We start from the raw sequence: 13,902 nt of genomic DNA, 5'->3' as shown, positions 1-13,902 counted from the left end.
AGAGTTAGTGCGCAAGTCCTTGCTAGTGACTGTGAGAGCATCGGTGCCCTTGGTGGGCTGTATGTGGACGACTTCCTCCTTTAACCCTTTCAGTTGGGGATCTTGCTGAAGCTGACCCCATAACATGGATGCTCAAGTCTCTAAGCCTTGCTTTGGGTCTCGTGGACATGAGAAAGTCACCCTTCTCTACTGGTCCTGTGAGCTGCCGCCCGTCCCCTCTCCCAACAGGTACCTGTGGCCTTCCTGTCTTGTAGGGCCATGGCGAACACAGACCTCTCCTTCAAGCCTCCCAGGAACAAAGCCACCAGCTCGGCAATGGCCACGCTGCTGGGGGAGACGAACTCGTATTCTTCGTGCAGGGTGGACAGGAGAAGTTTCTGCCCACCTGGAGCCTCCCTAGGGACACAAAGGGTGTAGTGTGACCTAGAGCCTGCCCTGCTCTCTCTTGTTTCAGTCCCCCCAGCAGCCTTTGGGAAAGTGACAATTCCTGTGCTGTACATTAGAAAACAAAGGACTCTTCCAGGGTCCTTGAAAGAGCTTGGTCTGAGTCCAGGTTAGCCCAAGTCCCAGGCAGCACCTTGGGTGATGGACAAGTGGCTAGCAGCTCCCTGGGTTGCAGAGGCACTGGGGCGTGCCATTCCCCAGCACATAAGGCTGCTGTGAACATATAATGAGGAACACCACACAGAATACTGTAAGTTTCTGGAGCCTGGGACAGTTGCCTAGCTGGTGTGCCTCAGTTTACTTCTCTACAGAAGAATGAGTGAAATAGTTCATACTAATTGTCACCTCGTTAGCACCTAGGTGTCAAACCTCTGGGTGTATGCAATGGAGTTTCTAGATTGGGTTCACTGATGTGGGAAGAAAGAGAAAGAAAGCACCAGCACTCATCTCTCTCTGCTTCCTGACCATGGACACAATGCTCCCCGCTGCTCCCAGCTCCTGCTGCCTGCTTTTCCCACCATGATGGACTGGGGACCCTCACACGGTGGGTAAAAACAAACCCTCCCTCCCTTACGTTGCTTGTGCCAGGTAGCTTTGCATAGCAACAGGACAATTCGCTGATACAACAGGTGATGCTGTGAGGACTTTGAGTTGTCCAGGAAGAGTAGACAGTTGACCCCAGGGTACAGTGGTACTGTGTGACTGGTGCAACCACCTCTCAAGACTATGATCAGGAAGCTGTTGTGGAGCATGGCAGAGCTTCCTAGATGGCTTGGAAGAATTCCTAGGAGTTGAGAACCCTATGAGTGTGTGTGTGTGTGGGGGGGGGGAACCCCGAGTCTTTCGTTGCTCTCCTTGTCCTGCCACAGCAGCCTGGTTCCTGACAACATTGTCCCCTCTTTATATCTGTCCTCAAGTTTCATATACATCTAAACCAAGGATATAGGTTGGGACGCAACCGACTTGAGGTTTACCTGTTGGTGACCAGACCCATGACCTCTGCGAAGGACAACCCCAGCAGTGTTTTCTCCCTCTGGTCCAGGAAGTACATCCCCTTCCAGTTAATGGCCAGAATCAGCTGTGTCTTGGGAAGGCGGGGGCCTGGCCAAAAGGGAACCCAGAGTGAAGGCCAAACTGGCTACCAGGAGCAGCTCCCTGTCTGCCCCAGCCCCATCACACCAGATGTTCTTACCAGAGACAGTGGTGACTTCAAATAACCGGGAGAAGAGCAGGGGCCACAGAAAACGGGCAGTCTCCACTGTCTGTTCCTTCACCGCCAGTGGTGTGGCTTTCGACTGGGTGTACGGGGCCTGTATGGAGTGGAAAACACCAGGCATCACCTCCATCACCCCGCCACATGGGAGGGCAAAGGACAACTTCCAATAGTGGTCCTTTGCTTTCCCCCTTGATTGACACAAAGTCTCCTCTTGCTCACTGTTGCCCACGCTAGGCTAGCTGGCTCCCAGGCTTCTGGAGATTCTCTTGTCCCTGCCTCCCATCTTCCTGGAGGTACACATTGGGATTGCGCATGCCTGTGCCACCTCATCCAGCTTTTCACGGGGTCTGGAGACCTGAACTCAGGTTGTCAGCCTTGCACAGCGAGCTCTTTATCCACTGAGCCATCTCCACATCTCCCTTCCTCGTTTTAAGTAGATTTTTATCTCTGCTATTTCATTACGGTAATAGCACACTGACTAGCATAGGCCGGAACACCTATGAGGGCCGTGTTCCTGTGTGGCCTTGGATCCTGGGTACCTCACTGTGGCTTTCGTCGCATTTAGAGACCTCTCCCAGAGGTTCCTGCTTCTGTCTTCCTTTCAGTCCTTTCCTTTATCGGGCTTGTCTTTTCCCTTCCTAATAAGTCCTGCTGTTCTGTATCTATAATGCATCCAAGTTTTCTTCCTCTGTTGGATCAAATGTCATTTCTAGTTTCCACTTTGAAACATTCATGTAACGACTTTAGGCTTGTAAGCAGCCACATCATGCACAAAGAGTGATTTGGCCATTTGCCACATGTACCAACCACTTAGAACGTTTACACACTGACCTAAGACTTCCAGTGAGCCTGGTGAGGGGACACTGAGGAGCTTGGAGGAAAGCACCAAGGGCAGAAATGGTGGGCCTGTGCCCGGGCCTCAGAACTGCCAAAGTTCCGCAGCTGTGGGATATCTAGCCCCAGAAGACAGGGTAGGCTAGGCACTGCTGGGCAGAGCAGTTAGGGATCAAGAGACCCACCTAGACGGAGGAGGACAGGCGACAGGACCCTGTGGTGAGGTGCTGAGATAAAGGAGACAATTTGTCCCTGAGTCGGGGTTGTGCCCATTAAAGTGTCCTGGTCCCTAGCCTGTGGGAAGGCACGTGGGGGAAGGGATCCATTCCCTCTCATCTCCTCGTCAAGGGAAAGCTTAGGGTCAGAGTAGGCCCAGAGTGCCCAGCCTGCCACAGACTGACCTTGGCATGGGCGGTGGTGACAATACTAGCCCACTTCTCCGGAGCCTTGGTCCGGTACAGCTTGGAGGGAACACAGCTGGGCAACAGCTCCTGGACAGCATCACTCTTCAGTGTGGCGCCAAGCTTCACATAACAGTGCCGGGCCAGCAGCTCTACCAGCTCTTCCTCCTGTGTGCCGGGCCAGCATGAGAGGTGTGAGTAAGGGCAAACACAGTCTCCATTTGAGGCTGCTCCTGCCGCAGCGCAATGGGGCTCACCAGCCTCTCACACAAGATAGGAGGCCAGAGCAGCCGTCTGTCCTAACCCCTCCCCTATACGGCTTCTCTAAGTTGGACTGAATCCTCCCACACCAAGAGAACATCGTGGCTGTCCCTTCCAGGCAGCTCGCTGAGATGGCTGTGGCTGCTGGGCCCCAAGAACAGCCTCCTGATGTGGTACAGGGTGTTTGCACCTGTTGCCACATCACCACAGTGCACCCCACTGTTAAAGCGCTTGGCATTTAATTCACTCCCAGATGTGAATCCACATCTTTTCCCTTCCCCCTCTCATCCCCTCTGTTCTCTACATTTTCTTCCTCCTCTTCCTCCTAGTTTCCCCCCATTCTTTCTCTCCCCCAACCCTTAGAATAGCTTTCATGTATCTCAGACTGGCCTCAAACTCCCTATGTATCCGAGGATAACCTTGAACTTCTGCTCCTCTCGCCTCCACCTCCCAGCGGTGGGACTGATTACAGGTGGCCACTGTCATGCTCAGTTTATGCTATGCCAGGATCAAGTCCAGGGCACCGTTAAATCTACCATCTGAGTCACAGCTCTAGCTCTGAGGCTGTATCCCCGATGCTCAGAACCTGCCGCCCCACGAGCAGCTGCTATGGGAGGCCAGGCAGTCTGACCCAGGTAGGGAGGCCGTCCATGCCTGATGCTGTGGATGCCAAGGATCCCAGAGGCCAAGCAAACCTGCAACCCACGGGAAGAAGAAACAGGCCAGGCCCAGAGGGAGATGGCTGTGTCCAGTACAGACCCCACATCTGCACCCTTGTGACCGCCTTTCCATCTCTCATTTCTCTGCCTCCTGTCTGCCATATTCTTTAGTACTTACATTGCCACGGGGTCCCTATACTGAGGGACATACTGATGGTCAACAGGCTATGGATGGGGTCAATTCTCAGGGCTCCTCACCTTGTCAAAGATATATTCGCCAGACCATACTCCATGGAGGACTTGGTGGTAAATGAGCTCAGTGCTCACGGGGTCCTCCCGGGAGTCATGCCAAGGGGTGAAGAACTCCTTCCGGAAGTAGATGCGCCAGGGGGACTGGCCCTGGCTCTCTCCCCTCTCTTGGGCCAGTTGCTCACACTGGGCCACAGCATCCATCACATGGTCACAGCCACTGCCCAAGGACCAAAACTGAAGCCAGAATTGGGGACAGGAGGGGTTAGTAGCTGTTACATGCCATGCCCCAACATAGATATCTACCCTTAACAGTGTGTGTGGTAGACAGAGACTGGGATGCCCTGTGGGGGCCAAGAAGCTACGCCTGAGTCCACTTGGACACTAAAATGCTTCTTTCTTTCCCTTTATGTGTGTGTGTGTGTGTGTGTGTGTATGAGTGTATATATATGTGTGTGTATGTATGTATATATGTGTTTGTGTGTGTGTATGGGTGTATATATGTGTGTGTGTATATGTATATGTGCAGGTTTGTGGAGGTCACAAGTGGGTGGCAAATCTTCCTTTATTGCTTTCCATCTTAGTTTTTGAGACAGGAGCTCTCATTGAACCCAGAACTCACTGTTTGGGTTAGATTTGCTAGCCATGTGCTCCTGAGATCCTCTTATCACCATCCATGCAGAGTTGCAGCCAATGTCACCATGTTCACATTAGTCACAAGATTCTAGGACATTAAATTCAGCTCTCATGTTTTGTACACAATTTGCCAACTGAACTGTCCTGGAAGGTGTCTTCATAGGGATCGTGGTCTGTCCATCACTTCCCAAAACACCTCCTAAAGGAGGTAAAGTAGGACTCCCACAGGCAGAGTGTTACTGTTCCTGAGTTTGGGGGTGAAGGCTCATGTCTAGCCCTATCTGGGTAAAGTTGCAGCTGCTGGCCTGTGAATATGCAGACAGGAGGACTGGACATCTGGTGTGTGTGTGTGTGTGTGGCTGTGTGTGTGTGTGTGTACATATGTATGTATATGTGCGCGCACACACTTGTATGCATGTGTACATACAAATATCTGTGTATACATATATATATATGTGCATGTCTATATATGTTATATATATATCATATGTGTATGGTGTGTGTGTGTGTGTGTGTGTGTGTGTGTGTGTGTGTGTGTGTGTGTGCTCGCACGCGTGCGCGGTGGCTGAGGATGCAGGCAGGGCAGGTTAATAGGTACACTTCAGCTTCAGGGTATGTATGAGAGGCATATGTAGGCTATGGCTCCTGCTTGATACCTTGTCATAGACAGCAACCTGGAGGGAGAAGCCCAGCTGGTCCTTGAGGCCCTGTTTCTGGCCAATGTGCTGGCAGATTTCTCTCGAGGTGGAGGCGGAGTCCACAGAGATGGTCAGGCTCCCTCCAGTTGCCAGGATGACCTGGATCGGGATGTGCTTCTTGGACTTGACAGCCTGGGGACAGACAGGTGGTGCACCTCAGTCCTGGGTCCCAGCACTTTGCTCTAGAGCCTTCCCATCCCTAAGTTTGCGGGTCCCTGTGGAGGTCTAAGGGTGACTCCTTCAGAAGACCCAGGGTCTCGCTGTGCCTTGGCGGGGTCCCGTGGTCTGTGTTGCCCACCCCCAGCAGATGAGTCGTGGACTTTTCAGAGGTAGTCTCTGCAGCGCTGGGGTGCAGCTTGCACCCCATAATGGGCCACACTCAGATGCAAGGCCGAGGCGCTGAGGTTGACTCAGACAACAGAGCCATTGGGTCTTAAGCACGACACCGCATGGATGTGAGGTGGCTTTATGTCCACCTACAGTTCAGGACTTATGGGAAGGCAGTTCTGGGGACTTAGGAACTGAAGAGAGAGCGTGAAGGGAATGCGGCCAGGGGAGGCCTGCTGTCCCTCCCCGGGGCAGTACCGGACACTGGCATGAGCCAGCGTACTCCCTCTATCCTGGTGGTCTGGAGTGACCCTTTCCAAGGTCTTGAGAACCCCTGGGGGTCATGAGACAAAGCAGGCAGAGGTGGTGCCAGCCCCCAACAAATAGCAGAGCTACTACAAAAGGCGACAGGCGAGGGTTAGAAGCTAGAGGCGATCAGTTTGTGCTCTCTGTGCAGAGCAGAACGCAAGCGCGGTAGCTTTATCTTCCTATGCAGGCAGGCAGGAAACAGGAACAGCACAGGATCGTGGATTGAGGGGTGGGGAGGGTGGCTCCGAAGCCTGTGTCATGCTGAGAAGAAGGGATGGCCCGGAAGGTGCAGCAGAGGGGCCAGTGAGCTTGCTGAGCTAGAAAAGGCAATTTTTGCCAAGACTGATGCACCACGCCCTGAGTTTAACTCCTGGTACCAGTATGGTAGAAGGAGAGAGCTTACAGCAGTAAGATATTGTCTGACCTCTGTGTGCATGCTGTGGCACGAACATGCACACGCATACGTGCTCTCACACAGAGAAGGTGGGAGGAGCCAAGGACAAAGGCCTAGACAGGCTGTCCTAGTCTATGCCAGCACTTACCTGTAGCTCCAGCCAGGTAGGGGGTTCCGCACGCACCCCGTTGGCGAAGGTGCGTTGCAGGCGTTCGGCACAGAAGGGCCCATAGCTGGGGGGCCCTTGACTAATGAAATTCAGCAGATACTGGTGATGGGAAAAGGGTGGGAGGAGAAAGACATTCAAAATGGAGGCCTCTTCTATTTCCTGTGCACGTCAACGTCAAACTCGCCATTGCCGGAGGTGTGACTCATCTGACAGTGCCTGCCTATCCTAACTGTCCATCGATGGGTTCAACACTTTGTGAGGCAGTTGGATCTGATGCCCCCTGCTTCTACATCCTGAGGGCTGGTACAGGGTGCATCGCCATTTCCTTTTTTTTTTTTTTTTTTTTTTTGCAGTGCTGGGGACCGGATCCAGGGCTTCGTGCATGCTCAGCAAGCACACTATCAACTGAGCTACATCCTCAGTCTATCTCCAATTTAGTCTTAAAGGGTATGTGCCTGGGACCAGAGGCAGTGTCCCTGCACTCCTGGGTAGGAGCGGGAAGGAGCCGAGTAAAACATCCTCTCAGCTGGGAAAACTGAGGGCTAGAGTGTGTAGATACTGCTGCTCATTAGCTGTGACTTCTGGACATGGCCCAGGGTCCAGGACTCGGGGCCCTCCCCAGCCCAGCCCTCATCACCTTCATGAACCTCTCCGAGGGTGCGAAGCAGCCCAGACAGAGGCTGAGCAGAATCCAGCCCCGGGCCCAGCTGCTTATTTTGTAGTTCTCGGAGAGCTGCTTGCAGATCTGGCAGTAGACTTCATCTCTGAAAGACACAGAGCGTATAGCCTCTGAGGGAGGAGCAAGAGGAACACTACGGGGAACTCAGGCACATGGTAGTGGAGGGCCTCGTCCTACCCAGTCTCGTCATAGCACTGGTCCCATCACGGCTTCCCAGGGTGCCTCTTTCCGCCTCGCGGCCATAGTTTATCAAATCCTTGCCTTTAGCCCTCCTTCCAGGGTATTCCCTCCCTTGAGTCTTTGCTCCACGCCGCCCCCCACCCCCACCTCTGCCCATGGCCTTGCACCGCCTCTGCCCATGGCCTTGCACCGCCTCTGCCCATGGCCTTCTGCCTCCTTGATGTTGCTGCTGTCCTTCATCCTCACTCCCTGGTTCAGTATAAACCAATCTTCTCCCCACCCTGCCAGCCTCACAGTTACTTCAGCCTCCGTCTCTTCTCCCCTGCCTTAAGGCACCGTCCCATACCCTGGGGTTGGGCACCTCCTCCAGTGTGGTCAGAAAAGAGTGGATATGGTGTCTAATTTTGTTTGTCCACTTACTAGATTAAGAAATGCCTAGGATGAAATCTCTCCAGTTTTGTTTTGTTTGTTTGTTTGTTTTAAATGTAGGCACTTAGCATTATGAATTTGCCTCTTAGAGCAGCCTTCATTATGGGCCATAAGTTTGGGTAGGTTGTGTTTTCATTTTCATTTAATTCTAGAAAAGTTTTCATTTCCTTCTTGATTTTTGTCATTCAGTAGTGAAATGCCTGACTTTTGTGAGTTTGTGTACTTTCTGCCATTTCTTTTGTTGATTTTTATCAATTACACATATGATATAGGGCTGATATCTAAATATATACTGAACTAAAAAAAAATGGACATCAAGAAAACAAACACCACAATTAAAATTGAGACACAGAGCCGGGTGGTGGTGGTGCACGCCTTTAATCCCAGCACTCAGGATTAAGGTCTACAAAGTTAGTCCAGGACAGCCAAGGTTACACAGAGAAACCCTGTCTCGAAAAACCCAAAATAAATAAATAAATAAATAAATAAATAAATAAATAAATAAATAAATTGGGGCACAGATCTAAACAGCATTCTCAAAAGAGGAAATACAAATGGCCTAGGAGAACTTAAGGGAATGTTCAACATTCTTAGTTATCAGGGAAATGTAAGTAAAAAACTACTTTGAAATTTCTTCTTACACCTGTCAAAATGGCCAAAGTAAATAAAGCAAATGACAACTCACGCTGTTGGAGATGTGGAGTAAAAGGAACTGATGGGAGTGCAAACTTGTACAGCCACTGTAGAAACCAACATGGCAGCTCAGGAAACTGGGAATAGCTCTAATTGCAGGCCGAGCTGTATCACCCTTGGGTACACACCCAAAGGATGCTTTACCTACCACGTAGATACTTCCTCAGCTACACTCATTGCTGCTCTTTTCATTAAGGCTAGGAATTGGAAACAAACTATATATACGCATTAACAGAAGAATGGATTAAAAAGTGGTACATTTATATAATTGATTGTCACTCAGCCATTAAAAAGAATTAAATCGCCAGGCATGGTGGCACATGCCTTTAATCCCAGCACTCGGGAGGCAGAGGCAGACGGATGAGTTCAAGGTCAGCCTGGTCTACAAAGTGAGTCTAGGACAGCCAAGGCTACACAGAGAAACCCTGTCTTGAAAAAAAAAAGATTAAAAAAAGAGAGAGAGAGAGAGAGAACTAAATCATGAAAAATTCAGGTAAATGAATTGAAATAAAACAAAAAATCATTCTGAATAAGGTAACCCAGACTCCATGCTCTAATTCTTTCTTTTTTAAAGATTTATTTATTTATTATTATATATACAGTGCACTGCCTGCATGTACACCTGCAGGCCAGAAGAAGGCATCAGATTACATCATAGATGGTTGTGAGCCACCACATGGTTGCTGGGAATTGAACTCAGGACCTTTGGAGTAGTTGGTGCTCTTAACCACCGAGCCATCTCTTCAGTCTTGCCCTAATTCTTATAAAGCAAATTGCATATGAAGTATGTATGATATTTATTTTAACATGATTAATATAACAAAGAACATTCTCATTTACAGGGTCTTGTACGAGAGAGCCTGTTCTAGAGTGGGTGCCCAGAGCATTGAGGCAGGAAAATCACAAGTTCCGGGCTAGCCTGTGCTATGTAGTGAGACACCACCTCAAAAATAAAATGAGACAGCAAATTAAAGTGAGTACCTCTCGAGGCCATGGTGAGCCTGCCTTAAAACTGTGTTGACCAGCAGAGTTCTCCCCCGTTTCCCTCTCACGCACAGGTTTGTGTGCATCTATGTGTAGAGGCTTGTAGAAGCTTTTCTTGGTTGAGCTCCACCTTTTCTATTTTTTTGAGACAGGATCTCTCAGCCTGGCACTCACTCATTAATATGGATTATTTGGCAGGCAAGTCCTAATGATCCCCTTTAGCACAGGGATTGCTGCTGCTCTCCCTGGCTTGCTTGCATGTGTGTGTGTGTGTGTGTGTGTGTGTGTGTGTGTGTGTGTGTGTGTATGTGTATGTATGTATGTATGTATGTATGTATGTATGTATGTATGTATATGTGTGTGCATGTATGTGTATATTTAGACATGGGCTCTGAAGGATCAAATTCAGGTTGTAATGCAGGTGTAGAACCAACAGAACCATCTCTTCAGCCCCTCGTGTCTTTTCTTAACAGGGCAATCAGAGTGCCCTGGGTGGCTGTGACATCTGCTGTGCTCAGACCTGGCCTACAGGACCAGCTGAGAGAGTTGTTGACTATCTGGTAGCTCAAGGCAGATGGGCTAGGAGCTAGTGCAGAGGCCTGATAGTCTGAACAGAAGCTGGAACGGACACTGACCTTAGTCCTGGGCGCATGATGGCGTAGCCCACGATGAAGTGCACCTTCTCCAGGTTCGTCATGGGCCTGTCAGAGACGGGGCCATCAGCCTTGAATGCCTCGTCACCAATCTTCAGCCGGCTGGCCACCTGAAAGCCCACAGACAGTTGTTAGCGCAGCCGTGACCATCCCTACTTGCCAAGGAGGAAACAGACGCATGGGATGGAAGCAACGGCCTAGAACCCTGTACCACTCCAACACTGACAAATCTCCTAGATGTGCTCAGCTGGCCAGTGACCTGTGAGGACCACTTCAGGCTTATGGAGGAGATATCACTGGATCCTCAGTCCCAGCTGGTTATTCTCCGTGGAGGCAGACAAGGGACCAAGGGGGATGTGATGCTCGTGAGGTTGACCCGGTAGCCACCAGAACTAGAGAATTTGCCTTTGACACTCAGCCACTTTCTGGCTCAGTTTCCATAGCCAGTGGCACAGGTCGGGGCAGAGGATGCACCCTGCCCACCTGCATCATTATGAGAATTTGCTACCCACATTAGAGCTTGGTACGAGGCTGAGCTTGGGTTGAGGTCAACACGGGGTTAGATACCATCTCTGGCTGGGGAAAGCTGGTTTCGGGTAGAGGAACTGAATGTGAAACATTGTTTGGGAGTATGGGCAGGACTTGCTTGGCCTAGCTAACAAAAATGTGCAAGAAATAAATCTGAGATGTGACCTTGGGAAGGTAGTCCGGTGTCCCTCTGTCCACCCTTTAGAGGACAGAGCTGCCAGCTAGACCGCATCCCAGAGTCTGCCTGGGAAGGTCATCAGTCTCCAGTGTGATCTCCACCTTCTGACATTCCTGTCTGGCTATGCCCCCTGCCTCACAAAGTGTGTGACTTCTAAGGCTAGATAATGCATTTTCCCCTCATCTTGGATCATTCAATGTGAAGGAAAACCATGTTGTGAGGATGCCCAGAGAGCTCAAGATAGGGACCGCCTAGCCAGGACAGATGTACCATCCCAGGATCTCAGGAGTGCAATCAAGTCAAGCCTATGGATTATATCAGCCAACGCTGACCCTTTGGCAGCAACTTCAGGAGAGACCCTCCAAGCCACTCCCAGCTCTCAGAAAGAGCAGGCCAGCCCCCTTGTAGGCTGCCGTGCTTTGAGGTGACCTGTTAAGCAGCAGTTGCTACCTGATACACTCATATCTGACGGAGCTGATGTCTTCAGAGGTCAGGAAGCCCCAGTGATGTTGAGTTGTCCATGCAACCAGGGCTGCAAAGACCTTTAGGCTCCTCTGTAGTTCCTCAGCAAATGGGACCTCAGAGGTCTCCATGCAGGGTCTCAGTGGCCTGGTGTGTGGAGCCTTCCTGGGCTTCTACAGTGGGGCTCTTGATGGCTGTCACTGTTGCTTGACTAATTCCTCTACATTTTGGTTAGTCCTTAATGAGGCCTTGACCAAAAGGTGCTTTAAGTTGTTTTTAAACTGTGTGTATGTAAGAGGTGTTCTTGTGTGGGGGGTGGGGTGGGGAGTGAGGCCACATGTATACATACACATGTATGTGGGTGTATATGAAGGCCAGAGATCAATATCAGGTGTCTTTTTCAATTACTGTCTATATTAATTTTTTTAAAGCTTCATGTGTATGTGTCCAAAGAGACCAGAAGAGGGTGCTGGATTCCATGGCACTGGAATTAGAAGTGGTTACAAATAGCCCATTGTGGGTGCTAGGAATAAAACTCAGGTCCTCTGGAAGAGCAGCAACAAGTGCTCTTAACTGCCGAGCCATCCTCTCCAGCCCACTCCACTTTCCTTTTTGAGGCAGGGTCCTTCACCTAACCCAGAGCTCACTGCCTTGGCTAGGCTGGCTGGCCAGGAAGGTCTTGTCTTCAGCTCTTCACCTTGCCAATTCTGGGGCTACAGGTGTATGTTGCCGTACTCAGCTTAAAAAATAGCTTTTTGAAATGATGATGTTGTTGTTGTCTTGTTTTGTTTTGTTTTTGTTTGTGTATTTGTTTTTGAGACAGGGTTTCTCTGTATAACAGCTCTGGCTGTCCTGAAACTCCCTCTATAATCCAGGCTGGCCTCGAACTCACAGAAATCCACTTGCCTCTGCCTCTCAAGTGCTGGGATTAAAGGCTTGCGCCACCAACGCCTAGCTTAAAATGATTTTTAGTTATGTGTATCTTTGGGTGGGTATGTGCACATGGATAAGATGCCCACTGAGGACAGAGGCACTGGATTCCCCTGGAGCTGAGTTACAGGCGTTTGATATGGAGCTCCTTGATATGGGTTCTGGGACTTGAATTCTTGACTGCTTAGCTCTCTGGCTAGTGCCTCCTCCAACCAGCCCAGGAGAGCACTAGCGGTCTCGAACTCAGATCGCTGTGCTCCTGGGACAGTGTGCTAGCTGACCAGCCATCTCTCCACCCGCCCCTCACCCCGCAGTTCCATCAGAGGGCATGGTAGAACATGGATCAAGAACGTGTTCTTTGGGCTGGGGGTGGGTTTAGCATGCCTAGCACGCACCAGGGGTGGCGTTCAATCCTAGGCACAGAAAAGAATAAGAGAAAAAAAAAAGTGGTCTCTGAACTGAACAGAGTGAGCTTAACGCCAGCTCCCACATAGTGTTCTTTGTGGTTTGGGGACAAAGTCATTTTACTCTGCCGCTTCATCAGCTTTAGATAAACATAAGAATTAATACTTTATAGGACTGGCATCCTGGAGAGTAAATGAAGAAAAGTAAAGTGGGCCATCTATCATTCAATAGTGGTGTCTGGTGTGTGTGTGTGTGTGTGTGTGTGTGTGTGTGTGTGTGTGTGTAGGTGTGTGGCAGGCGTGTGCATGGCACAGTGCACATGTGGAAGTCAGAGGACAGCCTCAGGAACCAGCCCTCGCCTTTGACCTTCTTTGAGCTGGGGCCTCATCACCCCTGCACACACCAGGCAAGCTGCTGCAGAGGATTCTTCTGCCTCCTCCCATTTCCTCAGCGGGATGCTAGGCTAAGCTGCACGTGCTACCGAGGGGATTTTATGTGGGTTTTCAAGCTTGCAGGGCAAATGCTCCTGTCCACTGAGTCATCTCCCTAGCCCTGCTTCTTTATTTTCTCCTCAGCTCTTTCTCTGGCCTCCAACTTACTACGTAGCCAAGAGTGACCTTGAAATCCTCATCCTCCTGCCTCTAGAACTTGAGTTATGGATTAGCAAGTATGCCCCACCCCCCACCTTGTCTGAGTGTAATACTCGGGACCAGGCTCAGGACTTTTGGTCATTCTAAACAAACACTCTACCAGCTGAACTATAGGCCCAGGCTAAAAAAAAAAAAAAAATCTGTTTTGTTCTGTTCTTTAATGTTAATTGAAGTTTGGTTTGAATCGAAGCCAATATTCGGAGTCCAGGAGACCCTCCCCATCATGACTGCAAAATCCCAATAGTCCTGGTACTGTTCTCGACACGTGACTTTAAGTCTCAGGAACTGGATTCAGCGGATGATGCTTCCACCCAGCTTCCTAGGTTCTTCTCTGGGGGACCCCTGTCTGCTGCCCTTACCACGTACCTGTGCCGATCTGTTGTGCTGTGGACCCTGAGTGTCAGGGTCCTTGCCCAGCTTGTCATGGATCTGCCGCTCCACTCCGCTGCCGCTCGGGTTGTTCCTGGCATAGACCACTGGCTCCGGAAGGTCACCCATGAACCTCAGGATGATGGTCCAAACAGTCAGAGCCGC

At 50.4% G+C, this 13,902-nt stretch overlaps 1 protein-coding gene across 1 annotated transcript in view; it reads right to left on the bottom strand.

Annotated features, from left to right (window-relative positions):
* MYO7B (myosin VIIB) overlaps positions 1-13,902 on the bottom strand; it is a 72,234-nt gene that overhangs the window by 9,344 nt on the left and 48,988 nt on the right. Inside the window, exons 24-33 of the mRNA XM_084779625.1 lie at positions 13,735-13,902; positions 10,198-10,325; positions 7,235-7,361; positions 6,577-6,696; positions 5,357-5,530; positions 4,074-4,301; positions 2,896-3,063; positions 1,637-1,754; positions 1,419-1,545; positions 233-396 (exon numbers count right to left, since the gene is read on the bottom strand). Coding sequence (XP_084635751.1) covers positions 233-396; positions 1,419-1,545; positions 1,637-1,754; positions 2,896-3,063; positions 4,074-4,301; positions 5,357-5,530; positions 6,577-6,696; positions 7,235-7,361; positions 10,198-10,325; positions 13,735-13,902 — 1,522 coding nt within the window. The remainder of the gene's footprint in view (positions 1-232; positions 397-1,418; positions 1,546-1,636; positions 1,755-2,895; positions 3,064-4,073; positions 4,302-5,356; positions 5,531-6,576; positions 6,697-7,234; positions 7,362-10,197; positions 10,326-13,734) is intronic.

Source organism: Acomys minous (genome assembly GCF_964271855.1).
Source record: "Acomys minous genome assembly, chromosome: 4".
In the NCBI taxonomy this organism is placed as follows: domain Eukaryota; kingdom Metazoa; phylum Chordata; class Mammalia; order Rodentia; family Muridae; genus Acomys; species Acomys minous.
This window is presented reverse-complemented; position numbering and strand designations above follow the sequence as displayed.